This window comes from Orycteropus afer, unplaced genomic scaffold (assembly GCF_000298275.1).
Source record: "Orycteropus afer afer isolate SDZICR_OR568_19922 unplaced genomic scaffold, OryAfe1.0 scaffold00053, whole genome shotgun sequence".
NCBI lineage: Eukaryota > Metazoa > Chordata > Mammalia > Tubulidentata > Orycteropodidae > Orycteropus > Orycteropus afer.
Genome location: NW_006921640.1, coordinates 10,396,347 through 10,410,739, shown reverse-complemented (window position 1 = coordinate 10,410,739; position 14,393 = coordinate 10,396,347). Strand labels below are relative to the sequence as shown.

Sequence of the window (14,393 nt, the reverse complement as noted above, 5' to 3'; positions counted from 1 at the left end):
TCAGCTCAGGCACCTTTAAGACTTATACACTCTCTACAACCTCTCCAAGCAAACCTAGAGAGAGTTTTCCTCTTGGTGTGCCTAAGTTGAGCTAAGTTCAGCAGGAAACTATTACCTTGACCATCTTATATGTGGTTGGATGTTGAAGAGCTAGCTAGGGGCTCATAAGAGAAAATGGATTCAAGATTGCATGCAAATGAGAGAATTATGTCCTGGGGTATCCTCTTTGATAATGTGATTCAGGGGATGGAGGACCAGTTGGAAGTAGTTGGGACATTTATATTTATAATCAATTTACATATTTAACCAACTGCTACCTAACAAATATAGATCAGAATGAACAAGCTAACTTATATAATGCTTCTTTTTTTTCCTGAGGTAAAGAAGGGGTGAGTGAAAATATTCATAATATGGCAAATTATAGGGAGCCAACATTTCATTGTTTTCTTCCCAAGCCAGAGAGATTCATTCATTCCTCCATTAATCAATCAAATTGTGTAGGTGGTGATAAGGAGATGAATAAAACAAAAAACCCTCTGAGAACTCAGTCTGGAAGCAGGCACATATTTAAATAATTATCATGTGATCTAATATGAGAGAAGTGCATTAGATTTTATGGGAATATTTAGGAAGGGCCTCTAACCCAACTTAAGATGGGTATGGAATTAGGGACAAATATCATAAAAGCCTTCCTGGAGGAAGTTACACCTGAAGTGGTTTATAAAGAACCAGAAGGAGCTTTACTGGCTGGAGAAGGAAAGAGGGTTAGGTATGTGGGAGTGTTGGGATAGGGATAGGGTGAGTAGTTGGTTATATTCCAAGGAAAGTGACAGCATTAGCCATGTTATGGAGGGGACATGCAATCAAGACTGGCTCATTTGACATATGTGTGGAAATCTCAAGTAGGCAGTTAGAGATTTATGTCTGGAGTCCCGGAATGAACAGAGCTAGGGATCTAGATTTGGCAGTCACTGAAATAAACATGGTATTTAAATCTGTAAAACTAATTGAAGTTGCTGGGAGAATGTGTTGTTAAGAGTATATAGACAGAAGTCAAGGAGACAGATTAATATTTAGAGGGTAGTCTGGGAGGAAGAGACAACAAAGGAAGCTGAAAGGGTGGCTAAAAAGGTTGGAAGAAACACAATAAAGTGCCAAGAGTAAAAAGGGTCTAAGGAAGGCAGAAGTGATCGTGGTTTCAGATGCTGCTGGGAAATAGAGAAACAGAGAAGTGACTATTAGATTTGGTAACATGGAAATCATTAATGACATTGACAGAAGCCCTCTTATTGAAGTAGCGTAGAGGATGCTAGAGAGAACGCAAGATAGGAAGAGAAGAGTGACAAAGAACCCTTGTCCTTGGGTTATGGGTATTCTGGCCTCTATTCCTAAAAGTCATTCACAAGAAAGGAAGCAGCTTGTGGTCCTTTGTAGGCACTGTTCAGGGCCAGAAACTTCCAGGTCACTTTTACCAGGGTGCCAGGGTACACTGATTATTAGACCCATCTCAGTTTGTCCCATAGGCATGTAGTACACTTGAGACTCTGTATAATGTTCTTAGAAGAGTCCCCAGCACATAGTCGCTGCTTTGTGAATTTTTGTTACAATTATCCCAGTTTCCCGACAAGCTTTATTGATATCCATGAATAAGAATGCAGACCAAATCATTTTCAGGATGTGTGAAGATGGCAAAACTGAAGCATAAAAAAGAAAAGTGACTCGCCCATGGGGGTTCCAGTCTCCCATTTTAATAGTCTATTCCCATTGGTTTGCTCTGAGAGATCCAATTAAGATGGAGGGCTCTCTAGAGGAGTCTGGGATTAAACTATAAAACAAGAGCAGAGAAAGTGAAAACTAATAGTAGAGGCATATCCACAGAAAGTTATGAAATCAACCAAAATACTAGAAGTAAACAGCACAGTTTTCATCTCTTTGTACAGCTTTTGGTAAATTGAGACATACTAATGTGGAAATGGAGGAATATAATAACATAAAGATGAAGCTGTACCGTCTGAAGGAATTTTGAAAACTTGTTTTAAGTAAGAATTGTTTTGGAAATCAAGAATAAGGTAGAAAATGGAGAAGAGGTGTACATATCTTGAACTTTCTCCCTCTTTTGCTCTATGAATGCTTTATCACTTAATTTACCCTTAAGGTGAAATTCTTGATGTTTTTTTTCACATGTAAAATGTAGCTATCTATCCATAGGATTAAGGCTCTCTAGTGGTCTTCTTTAACCCACTCACTCTTTAGGAGTGCATTCTCAGAGTTTCCAAACCCTGGGGACTGGAGGGGGTCTACAACAACAACAACAGTGGTACTCTGGTGGCCTAGTTCCTAAGAGATTTCACTCCTACCCAGAAGGCTGGTAGTTCAAACTCAAGGGGTGGTCGCTGTGAGTCCAATCGACTTAAGAGCAGTGAGGTTTTTTTTTTTTTTTTTAGTGGTGCATTAAATGAGATACGGACAGCGCCCTGTATATAGTAACTGATGATGAGCGCATCTTTCACCAGCGTGCAAATCCCCTCTTGGCTAATGACCGGCTTTTCCTTTTTGTTTTTTTCAATCTCTTAACTCTATTGCTGAGTCTTTAAATACAAATCTGATAATAATGGCAGCTAACATTTATTGTTTATTCAAATCAAGGCATTTAATCTTCAAAATAATCCTATAAAACATACCCTCCTCTCATGGTCAAAACCAGCATTTGGGACCCAGACAACTTGGTTTCAGAACCCAGATTTTAACCACTGATGCTGCTTCTTTTAGTTGTACAAACCTGGGTTACATTTCCGGCCATATTATTCTAATAGCAAACTCCGTTTTCTCTTTAGAAATCACTCTTACTGCTTTTAGTCACCAAGAAGGACTCTCGCTTGAGTTCCCGGGGGCCCATGCAAAGAGAATTTATTTCACCCAGATAGAACTGAGTCGGATTGGACTGGATGGCAGTGAGTTTGGTTTTTTGGCTTAGATAGAACTAGCCCAGTTATCTTTCTTAGATCTGTGAACTTCCACCTTGGTCGAGTGGTGAGTCTCCACCATGGTCCTTTTATTTCCAGGCGTCCCGGCTAAACCACAGTCTCACTTTCTTAAATAGCAATGTGGGCAGTCTCTAAAAATATACACGAAGAGCCCCATGCACCCCAAAGAGCGAGCACTTTAGCTGGACGGTTGAGGCTGCTCCGGAGTCCCGGCCCTGACGCACATCTCTCTGGTTCCTTCTTGAAAGTCGCGAGTGCTTGGGAAATCGTGGCATGCAGATGGGCCGCAGATCCAGGCGCCAACGCAAAACGCGCTGGAGCAAGGGCTGGTAAGAGCGAGCACAGGGAGCACCGCAATGAGACAGGACGCGCAGCGTGCCTGCCAGGGCGCCGGACAGGCAAGGCCAGCCGAGATGCAGTGGACTCGTCAGGACCCAGGGGCCTCGCGGGAGAGGCTTGGCGTCTGGGTTTGGAAGGAAGCGGGCGTGGCCACTAGCCAGCCCAGCCGCTCCCCCGGCCCCACTCCCCTCCCCTCTTCCCCAGTGCTCTCCCCGCCCTGCCCCGCCCCTCCGGCCGAGCCTGGCGACTCCGCCCCTCTAGTGACATCACTGGGTAGGCCAGCCGGCGCCATTTTGAAAGTGGAGTCGCCTGTCCCTGCCGCTGCCGCCACCGCCGCCTTCGTAGCTGCCGCCTTTGCTGCTGGAGAAAAAGCAAAAGCAAGAAAGCCCTAGAGTGAAATCCACCATCCTACAGGCTGGTCTGCTCGCCCCTCTTTCCTTATCCCCCAACCCCCGCCCCCTCCCCCACAGGTGCCATCCGCCGCCATCCGCCCTCTCTTACCCCCCATCCCCAGGTGAGGGGGGTGAGTTCAGGAAGCAGAGACCCCGAGGAACCCAGCAGGGTCACCATTTGCAGCGCAACATGGCAGGTAAGGGAGAAACCACCCTCGTCCACTGACAAGGCACCGCTTCCTTCCTTCTCCCTCCATCACCCCCTAGCGACCGTCTCTGCCGCACATAGAGCCACCGGGCGCCCCTCGGATTTCAGGGAATTGGTCGGGTGGGGTGGGGTGGGGGTGGGGAGGATTCTGATGAGGCGAATGGTAGCTGTGATATCAAAATAGGTTTTAAAATGAGGGCTGGAACCTTTGCGAGGTTGGGGGTGGGGTATGTGTCGGCAAAGCCGTAGGGTTAGGCGTGGGTGGGGCGGGGTGGGGGCGATTGCAGATTTATCTTTATTGCTTTGGATCTCGGGGTGTCTTTTTTTTTTTTTTTAACCCCCCCCAGTTTTTTTGTGGATCTTCTATCATTTAGTTCTCATTTTTCCCTTTGCTGCAATCCTTTTGGGATGTACATGCAAATATATTTTGCAAAGGGATGGAAGAGTGCTTTTTCAAGTGAAAATAGGATATATGTGTATTTTTTTCTACTGTAGACACATTCTGAGACTAAAAGTCTGAATTTGTTTTGAACCATCAAACTGGATAGTTTTGTTTCGTTTCTTACCCATTACGACCAAAAAGTGCAAGGCCCTTAATACAGTGAGTTTCGTGGAAAATGGAATTTAAACTTTCTGTTTTGCACGTTAGGTTTTGCGCAGATATTCTTTTCCCAAAAGAACATAGAGTTAGTTAAAATAGTTAGGGACTTCAGTGACATAATAGTAAAGGAGAGAGATTGAGGTAAAAGCTTGGGGCGGCGGTGGGGGGGAGAGGATGTATAGAAAAACCGGGTTGGACTATTAATATTAAGCAAGGAATGGGAATGAAGGAAGAGGTTATTGCTTTAAGGATTATTTTTGTATAATTTTTTTGTTGCTGGATGCCTTCATTTAGTAGAATTACTTCTAGATTTGGATTGAGTTTCTCCAAAGATTGAGGTCATTTTCATCATTTCCTCCTCAGTGCTTGGACGTGAAATAGAAACATTCAGGGACTAAATCAGTTTTACCATGTTTGTTTCAATATTTAGATAGATTATTAAACCTGTAAAATTAACATTGGATTGACTTACACTTCAGTGTAATAACAAGTTGCTCTTTGGCCTTGTTGAATAATAAAGTGGAATTAAAATTGTTTTGTACAAGATGATAGCAAATTAGCACAGTAAATCCTTTGCAAGGTCTTTTGGATTCTGAAGGATAAGGTGAAGGTAGGCAAAACAAGCTTCCTTTGAAACTTATTCTACAACACTCATTTCTGGCTTTTTTTTCCCCCCGTCTGGAACCAGTGATTTGCTGGAATGAAATGCAGAGAAATGGGTGGTGTGTGTTTGTTGTGTGTGTGCTTTGGTGATAGGGTTCATATGAATCATTACGTCTTTCTCATGCAGTAATGTTCCTGAAGTTTTCTCTTCGTTCTATGTTTTATGGTAGTTTAACCTTATTAAGTCTTCTGCAGCTTTTTGTACACTTAAAGTAAAACTCTCTTAACTTTCGGTATTTTTCTAGTAGGTCTTGCTTGAGTGTAAGGTTCTTAGCCTGTTTCAGGGGAAGTGAAAATGGAAGGGAAGTTTTGAACAGATGTACAGTTTAATGATTGTGTGTGCCTTTAAATATTTAATACCTGGAAGATCTGGATTTGTTGTTGTTGTTGGTGTTTTAAAAGCAATGCCAGCTACTGGGGACTAACCTCTTTCCAAATTAGTGCTTTGGGGTAGTGGTTATATATGTGGGCAGTGCTGAGCTATTAGTATCATGCCAACCCTGGATACTATCTCTCTGTTTACGACAGTAAACATGAACAGAACTCAATTTTAATTGCTTTGTTTTTTTGGTGTGTGTTTTTTTTCTAGGAGCTGGTGGAGGGAATGATATTCAGTGGTGTTTTTCTCAGGTGAAAGGAGCTGTAGATGATGATGTAGCAGAAGGTAAGAAATTGTTTAATAATGCAAAGCTTGAATACGAAATCTTTTTGAAATCCTGATGACTGAAGGATTTTCTTGATGCTAAGTCGATAATCATTTAAGAACATTTTTTTGTTTATTGTTTAAAAACTGTAGAAACAGGTTTAAAAGTCATCTTTCTGGAAAATAGTCTTAACTGTTGACCAACCTCTTGTTTTTCATGACTTTTTTCCCCCCTGGCTTAAATGAAAGCAGTAGGTGGTGATGTACATAAAACCATCACAAGAAAAATCTAAGGTTAAATTAGTTGATAAAGGTTTCCTTGCTAGGTACATTCCATGTACAAGTTAAGGGTGCATTTTCATGTTTGTACATGGTTTTTAGATAATTAATTTAAAGAATAGGTGCCATCAACAGTTAACTCAGAAATGTTCTTGACAGAATCTTTTATTTTTGTGGAAAGATTTTTTAGCTCTTTTTTTTTTTTTTTTCTTGTAACTTGCTTACTTTGGGAGTGTGGTGTTGACTGACATATTCTATGAAGAAATGCTGGCTCATATTATGCATTTTATTGTATTGCAGAGATTAGTTTAGATGGATTGAAAACATAGCACAATGAATATATAGCTTGTTTTCTGAAGAGCTTGTATTCCTGTGCATTTAGAAACTAGTTTTGATCAGTTGAATAACTTAAGTTTTATTTTCCACAAAAATTGTTTTTTATACATTTTTAAAGTTCCTGTAAAGTTTTGAAGGTTTAATGTTTTGTACTCAATTGAGATCATTTTATGTAGTGGAACCGTTATTTCCCACAAAATAGTTACATTATTTCAGCATTCGTAGATTAAAGTTTGAATTTTAATAGTATTCAGAAATAGTATCTTGAATTAATTACAGTAGGAATTTTTAAACAAAAATTAAAACAAGTGCTTTTAATGTTTTAAGATTTGTCTAGTGAAAATTTGTAAGTTTTTCATAGGTAGAATTTTCCTCATATTTAGACCATATTTCTGACCCACTTGGTGTTTGTTTCAAGGATTTTTCTGAGCAATGATAGAATGACTTTGTGTTGAGCCAGACATTGCTCCTATTTGCTTGTGTCAATGTCTTAGTTAATGAAGTGTCTAACGAGTTTTGAGATCTTGTAGAAACGACATGAATTACAGGTATAGTACTTCACGGAGTACACTTTTTTTTTTCTCTTGGATCCTCAACCAGTTTTCAGATGGTAAATCAAAAGCAGTTAAGACTCACTTAAGGTCACAAAAATAATCAATCAAGGTTTTCTTGTGAAGCCAGTGGTGTTTGACTTGTTTAGAGAAATAAATCCTAAAGTCAGAGGAGGAGTCATGTGTTACTCATTTTGTAACTCCATTACCTGTTGAATAGTAGGCACTCACCTATTGGATCATTAGTTCTGTGCTATTGTGTAATACCCATCAAGTTGTGAAAGTGCTTTAATAGACCTAGTGCAATAGACTTTTGAGATCATTTCTATTCTAAAGGTCTATTGGGGGCCTCCTAAATGCCAAGAACTAGGGGATGAGATGTCTAGAATGTAATCACTGCACTTGAGGAGCTCATAGTTTACTTGTTTTACATTAGGCAGAAAGACTGCATGGATTTTATTTAATCAGAAGAAGCTCATGTACTAAATGTGCCTAATTGAACCAAGTGATAGTTTGTTGTAAATTCGGTAGATAGTTGTAGTTCTCTTCTGCTAACACTTGCTAGCTTTATTTTGCTACTGATTCATTAAATAATGAATTTTGTTTTGAGTGTGTTGCTTGTTATTTTAACATACAGTGCATTCCTAGCATCTTAAAATGCTGAAGCTTGATGTGTCTTTTAACAAAAACATGACTTGTTCTAGTACTTATGTTTATACAAGTGTATTAAGTATTAAAGATAAAAAGCATTCAATTTTCAAATAATGCTGCTTTAATTTGGATATTTTTGCACTCTAGTTTGCATACTGTAATATATTACATTTATTTTAGTGTGGGAAGATTTGCTTTCTGAAATAGAATAAGATTATTAACATATTGCTAACATTTGATTTAGACTATAATCTCTAAATAGATTACATTTTAACTCTACCTTTAGTTTGCTCATTTTCTGTTAATGATACATCCCAATTTCTTGCTTTCAAAAGCGCCAAATTGTGTCTCTTTCCTCCCACTTGCAGTCACAATTTTTACTTCTACAGTGTTTTAATCTTTCCATATTCACGTTCACCTTATTTCAGGTTCATAGTATCTTGCATCTGTTTGCAGTAACTACCAAAATGATTTCCTGCTTCTTGTCCTATGTTTTACTTGCTAAGTTAATGTTAACTGGGGTCCTTAGTTGTCATTTTCCTCAGAAATCTTCAGTGGATCAATGTATCCACTAGATCATGAACGAAGGTCAGACATTTCAGACCAAAATGTTAGACTTTTCACCAATATAGCCCCTGCTTTTCTAAGGTTTATTTTCATTATGGCTTACAGTCTAGCTAAATAGATACTGTTCTTCTATACGCTTTCACTCCTGAGCCTTTGCCTTTGCTGTACTCATCTTGGAATGCTTGATGCTCCTTCCATAGTTTTTCTCTTATCAGAATCCTGTTCATCCTTCAAGTCACCCTGTAACTTTTCTACTTATTTCTTTCTTGGAGTACTTACTTGATTGATTGATTTAACCTCTCAGGTCATGTCTGTACCCCTTTTATTTATTTCCCTTTTTTGGAAATGTTTAATTTTTTTTAACCTTTTTTCACAGCACTTTGTATCATATTTAGTACCCAAAACCTCTGCTGTTACACAGTGTATGCTTGTGAAGGACTAATTTATCTTTGTGTACTCTATGTAGGGTATCCTATATAAACTGTTATGCCTAGGACAATGCCTGGCACACAATAGGTGTTTAATAAATATTTGTTGAATGAAGGAATAGAAATGTTACTATTAGGTTTTGAAAGGGAAAGAGGATAATAGGATGATCGAGATGTGACAATCATGGGTTTATTTACTTGGCAACCTTTGTAACTATACTGATGGTGGAAAGATGTCAGTAGACCTTGGGTTTTTATCCCATCGTCAATACAAACTAGTATATCATTTGGATAAGTACCTTGGGTTCTTGTATACTTAGTGGTAAAAGTACTGGATAAGATGATTTCTACTGCTTCTTATATTCTAATCTTGTTAACTTGCAAAGATGTCCCAGAAAGAAATAGTTTAACATTATTATTACTTGTAAATTAGATTGTTTGAGTAATTTAAATTGGGATCCTTAAGTTAAAAAAAAAGGAGCTCTGGTAGCATAGTGCCTAAGGCACTTGACTGCTAACCAGAAGGCTGGTGGTTCAAACCCACCAGCCACTCCTCAGAAGGAAGGTTGGGCAATCTACTTCCGTAGTGATACTGCCTCGGCAACCCAAGGAGGTGTTGGCTATGAGTCGGGGTCCACTAGACTCGATGGCAAACACCACCACCAACAAGTTAAAAAAAAAAAATCATGATTGGACTTATTTAAGGCTCAGAATTCTACATTATATTCATTACAGAGTTAAGACATGTTTGGCTACAGGCATACCTCATTTTATTGTGCTTTGCTTTATTGTACTTTGCAGATACTGCGTTTTTTACAAATTGAAGATTTGTAGCAATCTTGCATCGAGCAAGTGTTTCAATGCCATTTTGCCAACAGTATGCTCATTTCATATCTCTGTCTCATTCGGTAATTCTCATACTATTTCAAACTTTTTTATAATGCTTTCACACACTTTGGGAGCTCTGGTGGCATAGTGCCTAAGATATTTGGACTTTTAACCAGAAGGCTGGTGGTTCAAACCCACCAGCCACTCCCTGGAAGGAAGGTTGGTAGTGATAACACCTCGGAAACCCAGGGGAGGGGTCACTGAGTTGGATCCCACTCAATGGCAGTGAGACTTGAGAGGAAACTCTGGAACCAAACTTGCAATATCTCTGAGGTATGCCTTTATATACTTACATTGTCTTGCCCAGGTAGGGCTGCCTTGGATATGTACAACCTATATTAGGCTACTTATTCTGTATAGAGGTTTTTTTCAGGTGTTTTAAGTGGTTTAATCTTGTCTAGGAGGAGGTTAAGGCACTAAAATTTCTCTCACTTGGAAAGTCTCAACTCATGTATTTCATTTTAATCTTCATGGTAGAAGTGATAACATTTTATCATAATCTGTACTTCACATTTTTCCTTTTTATCTGCAGCTTTCTGTCATGAGAGGTAGGTAAGAACACAGGCTAAGGTGGTAAATTGTGCTGTTGGTTGCTGTTCCAACGATAACCCTGTATATGCAGAGTAGAACTCCTCCATAGGATTTTCAAGGCAGTCCCCTTTCAGAAATAGTTTACCAGGCCTATCTTCTGAGGTGTGTTAGGATGGGTTCGAACTGTCAACCTTTCAGCTGGTAGGTTGGCACTTAACCATTTGCACCTCAGAGGGACTTTTTGGGTGATAGACTACTTAGTTTGAATCCTGCTTTATCACAGCTTTTTGATCTTGGTTGAGTTAACCTGTTTGTGCCTGTTTTTCTCTCTGTGAAATGTGTATAACAAAAACTTACCTTACAGTGTTGTTTTGACGACTAAATATATATAGAGCACTGAGGACAGTACCTAGTACATAGTAAGAGCTTTGTAAGTGTTTAGCTGATACTGTTATTTGAAAGTTTATGGAAAATAGGGAAGTAGTCTTTGTTGGAGAGTGAAGACACTGGGAATTGCCTTTAGAATTTGTCCACTAGAAGCTTCTTCCCAGCCAAGGTAAAGAAAATGCTGTATGTATTTGTTTATACATAGTCTTTAATTCTACTAATTAAAGTTTAAAAAACATTTGAAACTAAACTATAAGTTTAGAGATACAAATACAAGGTAGTAAAACTACAAAGAAAAGTTATGTAGTAATTGCTGTAAATGCCAGTGTGTAGTTACATTTAGGGGGAGTGGGAGGAAGTTGTGATTGGGAAGGGAGCTGGGGAGGCTTTTGGGGGGCGGGGGTCACCTAGGTAGTGGTTGTACAGATCTTTGTAATGACTATTTAACCTGACATTTTGTTTTGTGTGATTTTCTGTATCTGTTATATTTCACAGTAAAAAGATTTTTTAAGAAAATCAAATATTGTATTGAAGTGTTGAGAATGAAAATGGCAATCCCCTGCCTTACCCGCTCCCTGCTCCCTATTCCCTCTCCCTAAGGGCAATTACATTCACCTCTTCTAACTTTATTCCCTGGTGTTTAATTACGTGTGTGAATAAAATGATCCTTATCAAACCCAGCCCATCCCAACCTGTTGATTATGATTCTTAGTGACCCTGTCAGACAGAGTAGAACTGCCCCATAGGATTTCCAAGGCTATAATCTTTACAGAGGCAAACTGCCATGTCTTTGCAATGTGTCTGGTAGGTTCTAGCTGCTAACCTTTTGATCAGCAGCTGACTGCTTAACCACTGTGCCACCAGGATTCTGTGATGATCTTATGTTTCTTATGGATTTTAGACGTTTCCACTTTTTACTATAGTAGATTAAGACTCGCCACTTCTACTATTCTCCTCATCATGCCACAGTATTATATTACATACTACTGAATATACCATGAACTGCCAGAAGAACAAACAAATTTGTCTTGGAATGTGCCTTAGAAGCAAGAATGGTGAGACTTTGTCCCTCGGACTTTGGTCATATTGTCAGGAGGGCCCAGTACCTACCTGGAGAAGGACAGCATACTTGGTAAAGCAGAGGTAAAGGGTCACTGAAAAAGAGGAAGACCCTCAGTAGGGTGGATTAACACAGTGACTGCAACATTGGACTCAAGGACAGCAGCAATTGTGAGGATGGTGCAGGACCAGGCAGTGTTTTTGTTCTGTTGTACTTAAGATCGCTATTAGTTGACTCCAATTCATTGACCCCTAACAACAACGGTAGCAGTCAGTGCTTAGTTGCAGCTATTCTACTAGTGAACCAGTAGTGCTTCACAGGGTTACTCATTTTAAAAATATATTTTTGTTGAAGAATATACCCAGCAAAGATACATCCATTCACGTTTCTACATGTTCAATTCCATGGCATTGTACATAGAATTCAGTCTGTTACTTCTTGGAGTTGTGCAGCCATTCTCACTGTCCTGAGTTGTTGTTCCTTCATTCACATAAACTCACTGCTTCCTAAGTTTCCCATTTAATGTTTCAAGTTGCTGTTGTCAATTTGATTCCATATAGATAGATCTTAAAAGAACACAATGCTTAAGGCACACAGTCTTTACTAGTTAAGCTAAACTATTGTTTGGTTTCGAGGGTACTTAGGAGATAGTTTTGGTTTAAGGTTTATATATTGCCTAAGGACAATAGTTTCAGGGATTCTTCCAGGTTCCATGGCTCCAGAAAGTAGATTCTGGTAGATTTCTGTTCTACATCTTCTGATCAGTGTTCAGTAATGGTAGTCAGGCACCATCTAGTTGTTCTGGTCTTGTTAGTTTGCCTAGTTCTTTATGCGTTTTTTTAAACTTTTTATTGTGGAGATTTTGAAAATGATAGAAGATGGAATAGTATAGTAAATCCCCTCATCACCGAAAACCGTCAATCAGACCATGTCCAGTGCTATCCCATTTATTATACATCCATCACTTCACTTCTATATTATTTAGCAACAAAAGTGTTGTTTTTTTTTTTAAGATCTGAATTCAACATAATAGAAAATCATATTAAAGTAAAACAGCAAGGAATTTTATTAATGATTTTATGCAATAGCAATTACAATAATCTGTTTAAATTTTACTTGTGGGAATGAATTATTAAAAATTCAGATACATACTTCCTTTAATTCTGGAATGTGTAATTTTTGGTCTAAAATATGAAACTATTGATCATTCATAGTGAATTTTCATTATGTTAATGTAAACATGACTTCCCCCCATTTCTTTATTTCATAATTAAGCTTCTTTCCATAGGAAATTATGAGTCTATGCATGAAACCTGATTTAATCAAACTTACATCCAAATGCATTCCATCTTTTCAATACTTTGCTTCCTGTTTGTTTTTGGTAGGATTTAGAAGTGTAGGCTGGTTGTTGGAAAAAGTTTTTTAGACAGTGCATTTTAAATACTTCACAAATAAGGACAGGAGCTCTGGTAGCTTAATGCCTAAGGCACTTGACTGCTAACCAGAAGGCTGGCAGTTCAAACCCATCAGCCACTCCTCAGAAGGAAGGTTGGGCAGTCTACTTCTGCAGTAATACTGCCTCGGCAGCCCGAGGAGGAGGGGTCGCTATGATTCGGGGCCAACTTGACGACACATAACAATAGCAACAAATAAGGACATAAATAAACTTTTAAGAAACAATCAATCCTTGGCATCACACAAAATTTAATGGCTTGTGATCCATTCCATATCTTCAATGCTGCAGTTTAAATGAAATAAAAGATCATTTGTGTTCTGTGATTCTTAGAGAAGTAGGCATGTAGGCTTAGGTACTAGGGTAAGTAAGACCTTGTTATTTTGCAAATTTCAAAATATTAGCACATCATCTATTTTCCAGTACTTAACAGTCCTAAGGTTTCCTTCCTTCCCAAAGATCATAGATGGAAAAGCTTAAGGCAGATCTAATTTGGTATCTAAAAAGCAGGGAGGGAATAGGGTACCTATAAACATTCTTGTGTGAAGTGTGATGGTCCTCCTTTCTTTGAACACTAGCATTACTACTGGTTATGAATGTTAATAGATCTCATGCAGTACAATCACTTAAAATAGTGTAAATTACCATTATATAACATGAATGATAGTATTTATCTAATATTGGTATCCTTGTTTTCTTTTAATGTATATTTTTCTTACTCCTTTATTAATAAAAAATTATAAGAGATAATGGCCATTGAAAGTGTATTAGCTTACTCTTGGTTTACTCACATGAACCAGAAATTAAACTTAAGTATTTCTTACTATCCTCTGATAGCCAAATTTTACTAAAATTAGTCAAATCCTTGGTAATTATGGAATAGACAGAATGATGAGAGATTGTTTGAAGCAAATAATTTATTAGATCAGCGAAGAGAATTGCATGTATTGTGTATATATTTCTGCCTTGTTGCTCTTAGAGTTGCAAGAAAGAAAGCAAATAACATTTTAAGTTTCTTGTGGCTGTTAAATAAGAAAATTGAAGGATCAGATATTGATGTTTTAATTAGTATCTCAAATTTCTTACCACACTTCTGACTACGAATATCCAAAGCTGATGAACATTTAATCGCTTCCTTTCTCTTAGGTGAGAATGAAAATCCTAAAGACTAATCAAGGGTCAAAGAGTTCCTTCCTTAGAAGGAAAGAGAAATAAAAGCCTAGATAACTTACTAATTAGATAATTAAATGAGTTTGATCAGTACAGTTACATAGTGAGTCCATATAAGAAAGAAAAGGCATGACCAATTTAAGTAATAACAGCTAGCATTTATTGGCTGTTTAAGTGCTGGCACTGTTTTAGGTACTTTATACTTATTTATTAATCTTCACGAAACTATGAAATAAGTGGCCATTGTTATTCCCATATTACA

The 14,393-nt window shown here is 38.3% G+C and overlaps 1 protein-coding gene across 1 annotated transcript in view; it reads left to right on the top strand.

Annotated features, from left to right (window-relative positions):
* The first annotated feature begins 5,316 nt into the window (after window positions 1-5,316).
* The window catches only part of PPP2R2A (protein phosphatase 2 regulatory subunit Balpha), a 104,287-nt gene continuing 95,210 nt past the window's right edge, over window positions 5,317-14,393 (top strand). Inside the window, exons 1-2 of the mRNA XM_007938751.2 lie at window positions 5,317-5,353; window positions 5,777-5,851. Coding sequence (XP_007936942.1) covers window positions 5,317-5,353; window positions 5,777-5,851 — 112 coding nt within the window. The remainder of the gene's footprint in view (window positions 5,354-5,776; window positions 5,852-14,393) is intronic.